The sequence below is a fragment of the Octopus sinensis genome, linkage group LG20, assembly GCF_006345805.1.
Source record: "Octopus sinensis linkage group LG20, ASM634580v1, whole genome shotgun sequence".
Lineage (NCBI taxonomy): Eukaryota > Metazoa > Mollusca > Cephalopoda > Octopoda > Octopodidae > Octopus > Octopus sinensis.
In genome coordinates this window covers 22,027,778-22,037,777 of record NC_043016.1, presented here as the reverse complement: position 1 = coordinate 22,037,777, position 10,000 = coordinate 22,027,778, and the positions used below count along the sequence as shown (strand labels likewise).

Here is a 10,000-nt window from a genome sequence, read left to right as displayed (position 1 = left end):
ACATACATACATACATACATACATACATATATACATATATATATATATATATATATATATATATATATATATATATATATATATCAACATCATCATCATCATCGTTTAACGTCCGTTCTCCATGCTAGCATGGTTTGGACGGTTCAACCAGGGATCTGGGAAGCCAGAAGGCTGCACCAGGCTCCGGTCTTATCTGGCAATGTTTCTACAGCTGGATGCCCTTTCCAACGCCAACCACTCCGTGAGTGTAGTGGGTGCTTTTTACGTGCCACCTGCACTGGTGCCAGGTGAGGCTGGCATCGGCCACGGTCGGATTGGTGTATTTTACGTGCCACCTGCACGGAAGCCAGTCGAGGCGGCACTGGCTTCGGCCACGATTCGGATGGTGCTTTTTACGTGCCACCGACACGGAAGCCAGTCGAGGCGGCGCTGGCATCGGCCACGATTCGGATAGTGCTTTTTACGTATCTCCAGTCCAGGGGTCCTGGCATCTGCCGGGTGCCAGTCATAGGATTGGTTCAATTTCGATTCCGATTTCACTTGCCCCAACAGGTCTTCGCAAGCAAAGGGGGGTAGGCATAGGTGCCTGTCGTCGGATGAGGTTCGATATCGACTTCGCTTGCCTCAACAGGTCTTTGTGTGTCCAAGGGAGGAAAGGCATGCATAAGTGGGTTGGACTCACTTGTCCTGCCTGGTCTTTTCACGTACAGCATATTTCCAAAGGTCTCGGTCGCTGGTCATTTCCTCAGTGAGACCTAAAGTTCAAAGGTCATATATATATGTATATATACACACAAACAAAATTAAGAGGAATGACCACTGAAGTGGATGCCTAGTGTGCTAGACATGGATGTCAGATCGCCATTGCCATGAGGAGTGTGTTCTCAGGAAGAGTCTCAGCAAAACGCCAAAAATATTTTGGCATTTTGCTGAGATTTTTCTTGAGAGCATGCTCTTCATGGAAGTGGTGATTTGACGTCTATGATTGGCATGTTGGGTGTCCACTTTGGTGATCAATCTTCTTAATTTTGCATGTAACACAATTTTTAATCTTCGGATTTTTTAAATATGCTGGTTTTAATTGATTAGTGTCAATTATTATTTAATTTCATATATATATATAACATATATATATAAGTATGTATGTATCTCATCATCATCGTTTAACATCCATTTTCCATACTGGCATGGGTTGGATGGTTTGACAAGGAACTGACCAGACTCCAATTGCCTGTTGTGGTTGGTTTCTACAGCTGGATGCCCTTCCTAATGCCAACCACTTAATAGACTGTATTGGATGCTTTACAAGTGGTACTGGCACCTGATAGGACAAACCTGTATGTGGTGAAGACAGTGATTTTACTCACTTTGAAAAATAGAATTTCAAATATATACTCACACACACATAACCTGATATACCAGATTATCTCTCTCTTTGTCATATATATATATATATATATATATATTATATAATATATATATATATATATATATATATATATATAATATATATATATATATATATATATATATTATATATATATATATATATATGTATATATATGTATATATATATATATATATATATGTATATATATATATATATATATAAGCGAAATCGAAATCGAATTGAACCAGCCAGGATCCCTGGTCTGGTGGTACGTAAAAAGCACTATCCGACTCATGCCGATGCCAGCGCCGCCTCCACTGGCTTCCGTGCCGGTGGCACGTAAAATACACCAATCCGACCGTACGACAGGCACCCATGCCAACCCCCCTTTGCTTGCGAAGACATGCTGGGGCAAGCGAAAGCGAAATCGAATTGAACCAGCCAGGATCCCTGGTCTGGTGGTACGTAAAAAGCACTATCTGACACGTGGCCGATGCCAGCGCTGCCTCGACTGGCTTCCATGCCGGTGGCACATAAAATACACCAATCCGACCGTGGCCGTTGCCAGCCTCGCCTGGCACCTGTACAGGTGGCACGTAAAAAGCACCCACTACACTCACGGAGTGGTTGGCGTTAGGAAGGGCATCCAGCTGTAGAAACATTGCCAGATAAGACTGGAGCCTGGTGCAGCCTTCTGGCTTCCCAGATCCCCGGTTGAACTGTCCAACGGATGTTAAACGATGATGATGATGATGATGATGACAAAGAGAGAGATAATCTGGTATACCAGGTTATGTGTGTGTGAGTATATATATGAAATTCTATTCATCTTTAAATATGAAAAATTAAATTTATTAGGTTTTTATTATATGTGCATATATATTTATTTATAGAGATTATTTTAGATCTTAATTATAATATTTATATACATTTATATATTTTCATTGATAATTTATATAAATTAGTCATTTTTAAATATTTATGTAATTAGATATAGACTAATACCGATATTAGATTATTGGTGGGTTTCCTATCTTATAAATTAAAATTAATATTTAACATTATAGTCGATTTTGATATAATCATAAATGTTAAGTTCTATGTTTCTAGTTTGATAATAGAGTTTATTATAAGTAAAATTATTATATTATTTATATCTTAAAAATATTGTTTAAATATTTCTGATTATATTTTAGATATTTCAATTACCTGAATATTGACTGTAACCATAACTCGAATTATTACGAATTGGACAGCCATGAAACGATCGTAGTGTTTTACTCATTATCTTTTATTAAACTTTTATACTTTTGATATATATTTAAAATAATATAAATTAATTAATTTTATGTATTGGCTTATGTTTTTCATTGTTTGATTTGCCTAATAGTGGTTTTATCTCTAATTTAATATAATATATATATATATATGTATATTTATATTTTCATTGAGAGATAGTAGGCCCCTTCATCTCACCATATAAAAGAATTTTAATTTAATTTAATCTCGGCTACACGTGATTCTTGAGGTTCATTTTCCGGTTCCTTAACCATGGCGGTTCCTTAACCACGCCTTTCTTAGAATATAACCCCAATCATCAGGCCTTCAAACTATAAAGACTTCCATACTCTCTTCTCTAAGGATCACCTTGTTAACACACTTATAGAGCGATCTTACAAATGTAAGCGCTGGCAGAAACATACCTTTAGTTCATATAAGTGATTTTTACCAGTCTTTATAGTTTGAACATTTAGTTCAACTTGCACTTTACTTCAATAGAGAAATCTACTTCCAAGTCTTTGAACATTTTTTTTAACCAATATATCCCTCTTTATTTGTTCTCTACTTATTATTTCTTTACCCCTTCTCTTCCTAGGGTCTGCCTTTGACATCGGATCTACTAATGGTTTTTTAAAATACTTAATAGCGTTCTGTTTATCATTTATGCAGTCATCAAAATTGTTATAATGTCTTGTTGTTGAGATAGCTTCTCTTTCTTTCAAGATGAGAAGATTGCATTATTTTACACAGTTTATCCCTTTGGAATAAAACCAATGTTGTCTTCGAAACATATGTTGAAAGTAAAAGAATTTGAATAACATCTGCGATCAACTCCATTTATTTACTTATATATATATACTAGCAGTATCGCCCGGCGTTGCTCAGGTTTGTTTCGACCCGCTGGAATTGGAATTTTTGAAAAGTAAAAATTTTGCATTATGTAGCTTGTTATTCTCTTCAAGTGAACATTTTTCTGGTTGAAATACACCGAAAAGTGGTGACACAGCAGTGAAAAAATCGTAAAAAATAGGGATTTTCATAGAAAAAAGCACCTTTTTGATGTAAATAATTTTTGGTGTTAACATGGTCCAATTTGAATGTTATCTTCTACGGAAGGAAGAGCAACCCTTCTTCTATCATACTCTCAATTTTGGTCAACTTGCGCCGCAGGGTCTCGGAGGAGATAGTGTTAGTTGAAGGCTACCAAACCTGCCGCACACAGACAACTTCAGCTTTATATAGAGATAACACACACACACATTAATACACATACATACACACACATGTATGTATGTATGGATGTATGTATGTATATATGTACATCTGTCCACTTCTTGCCATATTTTTATCCTTCACTTCCTACACACACACACTCATACACACACACACACACACACACACACACACATGCACGCACACATACACACACACACACACATGCACGCGCACACACACACACACACACACACACACCTTCTTAGCTTACAATTTCTTTCTTTCAACAATTGACAACTGAAGTACGCTCGCCAATGAATACTACCAAAAGTTAGCGACAGATCTCTGTTTCCATTTTTTTTTTGTTTTTTGGTTTAAGCATTAATAAGAGAAAGTAGCAGAATGTGTGATGTTGAATAAAAGTTGCAGAAAGAGGATATGATAGTGGTATACACTTGCAAAGAGAAAGTAGGGGAAAGTGTGGTAATAGCAGGAGTAAAGCATTTGAAATGAGAGAGGCAAATTGTAAAATATTGAGTTTTCTCGAATTTTTGCTTAATTGGGGGTGAAATTGAAAAAATGTATATGCCATGACCCAATCGAATCTACTTTGAAAAATCATAGGTAAATTCCAATTGAAGAAATTCTATATTGTACAATTGTATTAAAAAGAAACATACTCACAGGCAGAGAAAATCTGCCTTTTATCATAAGATATAATAAGATATATATATATATATATATACATATATATATATATCCTCGAATAATGGAACTGCAACTACAATATCTATTTATATCTTAATTTTACTTCCATTCTCTTATTTCCCTCTATATTCCCTATCTTTTCCACAATAATTCGAACTCAATATTTTCTCACATCGTCTCTGATGAAGGGATATCCATAATACCCCAGAAACAGCTGTAAGACTATATCATTATAAATGTTCTGAAAACTCCTCACAGCCTAGGATTTGTTATCTCATTCTGTTTAATATATATATATATATATATAAAGCTGAATTATTTATTTATCTATTTTTTGCAACATTTGGAGATTAGATGACAGGGAAATATGGAAAAATTATTATTATTATTATTATTATTATTATTATTATTACTATTATTATTTTCTTTAATATCAAAAAGGTAAATACAAATAAAAAATAAGAAAAAAGAAAAATAAGAGAAATGAATCTGTTCTTTAGGTAATGGCTGGACATCAAATTACTAAAAATAGGTAACATAAGAACATTTTTCATTTTCTTGGAAAATAAAATAATATCCAAAGAAAACAGCCATTCAACCATTATTATGCACAGTACCTCTGTCACTTTGAGAGTAGAATTTTTTCTTTTGAACACATAGCATCATATTTAATGCTTTCAGTTCTATTATTTAACTTTCAATTATCAAAAATTTTCTCATCATTACTATTGTTTAAGGCTTTCAGTGTGGGTTCAAGTGACTGGATGAAGAAAAATGCTGGATAACAAATCCTATCACCCTCACTAATTCTGTCATTCATAGTCCATTTTACTTGAGTAAATCACATTATCAGGCGTAATATAGCAAACTATTGGCTGAAATGTATAGCCACTTTACTGATGCCCCCTACCCCACTCCAACCCAAGTAAATCTCTTTTATTCTGTAGCACTTGCTTTCTTGATTTTTACATTTTGTAATGCTAAATATTCAAGGACAAATAATTTGCTATTGTCCTTAGTGTGATGACTACTGCTATCATACTCTCACTCCATTTCAGCTAGCCATCTTCTATGAGTCCTTAATCTGTTTTGGATCTGCATAGGATCATCGCTGGAACAGAGGATGGGGCCAACAGTAATGGACAAGAGGACGAAGCCGGCAGGAACATACCAGGAACTGAGGCCAGTCCTGAAGTCCCAAGGTGGTCACAGAGGGAGTGGTGCCCTCCTCGCTGGTTGGCTGATTACGAGACGAGTTAAGGCGTGTGGTCAGGGTTGAGAAGAGGTTGTGGGCAGGTTGGTTGAATGATCTTCAGATCAGGTGGGGCCTGTGTTGTAGGGAAGGATCAGAAGTGAGGGAGTAGGCATGTCTTGTCAGAAGTGGGGCCTGTGAATCCCACCGGAAGTGCCGTGGTGAACATGAGGCATCAGCGAAGCACAAGGGGTCAGACAGTGGGACATGTGAGACTCTACAGTGACAGATAGTACACGTGGACGTGGAGTAAATCTTGGAGATTGAGACAGCACGTGGATGTTGAAAGTGACTCTTTTCCAGACCGACAGTTAAGACTACCATAATTCTCTCTTCACTTCTGTCTTTTTCTTCCTTTACATCACACACTTGCTTTCTTGATTTTTGCATTTTGTAATGCTAAATATCCAAGGACAAATAATTTGCTATTGTCCTTAGTTACATGTGTGATCATACTCTCACTCCATTTCAGCTAGCCATCTTCTATGAGTCCTTAATCTTCAAAAAGCACCATTCTTCAATTGTATTTCCTCTTTCCAAGCATAACATTATAAATCTAAAATACAATTGAAAGATTATGTATCTGTAGACCATTGACTTTTGAGCTCATTGATCTAAAAATATCAATCATCCCCACTTAAGACTTCCCTGATAAAGTTAAACTTAACTGTCTCATACTCAACAAAAATGCCAATGTTCTTTTCGAGTATTTATTGATTCAGTAACATTATTTACAGTACCTTCACAAGTGTTGGCTCAATTGATCTCATCAGAAAATTACAGAAAAAAAAATTGGTTTGAAGAGAGAGATTTGTCCAGTATTAAATATGTCAAAGATATTGTATCACTTTGTCTGCTTGCGCTCTTAGACTGGCTACATTTTGAGACGTTAAGGTTGCAGCTATGGATTTAGGCATGAATAGAGCTTTTCTATTATTTAATCTCTGACAGTTGAAAGGCCTCAGATAATTTCTCCTTTTGAACTACTTTATATTAATTAACTTCCGGCTGTTGAAAATTATTGAATAATTTACCTTATAATAAAAATATTCTCGGATTTTATGAAAAATAATAATTGAACATTGTTATATTTTGGAATGGTCATTTTTTCCTTGCCAAAAAAAAAGAAACACATGCACTATATATTTGTTCTTAACTTGTTTATTAAATAGTTCTTACACATCTTATGCCTATTGTCTGGAAATCTCTTGTCACACACCTGTGACCTCTTCAGAAACTCATCCATCCATGTGTATACTCTTATTCTATCTTTCTATGATGTATATCCTTATCTGCACATGCATTTGTGTCTGTATCTGTGTATATGTGTGTGTGTGTGTGTGTGTGTGTAAACATGTCTATGCATTTTGTATGCGTGTTTGTGTGTACATGGGTTTGCTTACTATGTTGCTTGTATCGATGCTGTTTACATAGATTTTTTTCATTTGTTTACTTGTTTATCTCTATTTCTTATCTTTCATAAGTATGTGAATGTTTGTTTTTTGTGTATATATTATACTGTTTGTATCTGGGTCCTTTTTTTTCCTTCTGTCTTTAGTCATCATGCCGTGTGGTGTGGTGGTGGCAGGTATTATTGCTCCATTCATGTTTTCTGTTGATGCCTGGTCTGCCTATTACTATGTGTGTGGCCTCCATAATCTGTCGTGTTGATAATACCTTAACCTCTATGTTATTAAATGAGACGCTATGTTCTACTTGAGTATGTTGGTAGAGCACTGATTAGCTTTTCTCTTCTTTGAGCTCCCACCAGTGTTCACCTGTTCATTCCCCTATGCTATGTACTGTCTCCCCAATATAATTTGTTGTTTTGTTTCTGCACCGTCTCTCAGTACATCGTAAGCTATAGACTACATTCTTAATCTTATAGTTAACCTGCGGGTTCATCCTGCATACTATACAATTGTTCTCCATACATGGGGACCTATCAATGGGGTAAGTTCTACAGATCAAGGATTTTATTGGGGTTCCTGACCTTCCTACTACTTTAATCCATAGATTGCCTTATCTAATGCTTTTCTAAAAAGGTATGCTAGTTTGCTGCTTGGGGTGAATGACTGTGACAGTCTGGTATTTTTGATGTCATATCCATCTTATATAATGCATGTGTTTTTTGGCAAGGAAAAAAATTACCACCCTGAAATATAACAATATCTGTTTCAACACACAATTTCACATCAGGAATCTTGCAAAACAAATTCATAAAAATAATGGAATAGTTTCTGTTATTTTAACCCATAAAAAAATTTCAAATTAAATTGATGCTGAAACTTAGCTGTACATGCTTACACACACATGCACACACAAATACATACACACACACACACGACACACACACATGCCTCACACACAGAGGATACATGCACACGGTACATACATGATACATGTATACACAGAATCACATGCACACACACACAAACACGAAAAGGAAAAAAAATTCCTTGCCAGTCAAAGAAGTAGGCTGGAACATAAATGCACAAAAATTTTAATTCTTCCATCAACTGCCAAACAAAACAGTCTTGTTCCTTTTTGTATCCATTTCTTGCCTGTGTCCTGCAGACACAGTGATATTACATTGTATGGTTTTAATCTTACAAAATTGTTTATACAGGCTACTCCCTTTTTCTTAACTTGCATTTTCTTTCTGAATTACAACGGAAAAAAAAAAAAGAAGAAATTATCTGTGTTGTCTGCAATAAAATTCAAACATGAAAAAATATTGATCATGTTTCAGAATCATTAGAGTGCCTCTCAAAATGCCTTTCAGTATTTAGTTGTGGATGTTAACTTTCTGAGTTCAAATCCTGTAATGGTCAATTTTGCCTTTTATCTTTTTACAGGCAGTAATAAAGTATCAGCCAAGTTCTGGCAGCCAATGCATTCTAGATACAAATGGAATTATATTAGAAAAGGTAATATGAAAATGTCAGGTCATGCATATCCTAGAAGGACTTGTCCCAAACTTTGGCATCGAGAGTTACACAAATACTAGAACTGGGCTCCACTGCATAGTGCCAAGGACTCCACTTTGCCATCAAGATGTAGGACAAGATACTGAGATAGCCTGGGCTTCAGAGACCCACAGCTCTTCAATATCCTCCCAAAGAACCTGAGAGACCTGCATGGGGTGGATGCAGATGTCTTTAAAATAAAACTGGATCTCTTCCTGTCAGGTGTCCCAGATGAACCAACTTCATGGCAAGAGGTGCAGATGAGGGCAGCTGCATTGAACTCTCTCATGCACCAAATGGCAATTGCTAAAAAGCATTCGTGAAGTAAAATCATGTAGCAACACCAAATGGCGGTGCCCCAGCATGGCTACAGCTCATGAGCTGAAACTAGATAAAATAAAATAAAAATAAAACCAATTTAGTTTCCCAATAAAAACGCTGTGTGTGAATGAGAACAAACGGCTTGCCAAATGGTATTGGCAGTGAACAGATTACAAAGAACATTCTAATTGGTTGACAGATAAAGTCTCCATAACAACAGGTTATTTGGTAAATTTTTTTGTAAGAAAAAGATTCATAAAGAATCAGCTGATGTGATATGTCTGAGGAGTTGCTGTTAATACTGATTCATCAGATCTATCATAAATGTTCTGTTCATGATAATCCAGTCTTGTCAGACATATAATATGAAGGAATACATCATGTCCTTGATGTTGTTCAAGCATCACCATCCTGGATCCAGCTTGACTATCCAGTCATCAAGTATTTTACAGCCATCACTTATCTTGTTTTTGCATAATCATCTAAATGGAAAACCTGGAGTTTGATAGCCAAAAAATAAAGGTATTTTTGTGGCCATCTCATCTTTTATTAGACATAATGTATCTTAGTAAGTCAAGGCCAACTCTAATCTAGCATGTTGTTGTTTGTTCCTTCTTGAGCCATCCCTGGCTCATAAGGGCTGGTTTCCCGGTTTCATTGGTGTATAGGTTCCCCACCTGGATGGGATGCCTGTCCGTCACAATGAGTTGCTACATGCAGGAGGAAAGAGTGAAAGTTGTGGTGAAAGAGTCAGCAGAAGTTTGCCATTACTTTCTGCTAGAGCCGTGTGGAACTTCGGTGTTTCGCTCATAAACCAGTCTGAGATTCAAACTTGCAATCCTTCGACAGTGAGTCCGCTGCTCT

General features: G+C 36.1%; 1 protein-coding gene across 1 annotated transcript in view; it reads left to right on the top strand.

The window, feature by feature from the left end:
* Positions 1-10,000, top strand: part of LOC115222492 — a 105,341-nt gene that overhangs the window by 65,260 nt on the left and 30,081 nt on the right. Inside the window, exon 5 of the mRNA XM_036511614.1 lies at positions 8,705-8,776. Within this exon, the coding sequence (XP_036367507.1) occupies positions 8,705-8,776 (72 nt within the window). The remainder of the gene's footprint in view (positions 1-8,704; positions 8,777-10,000) is intronic.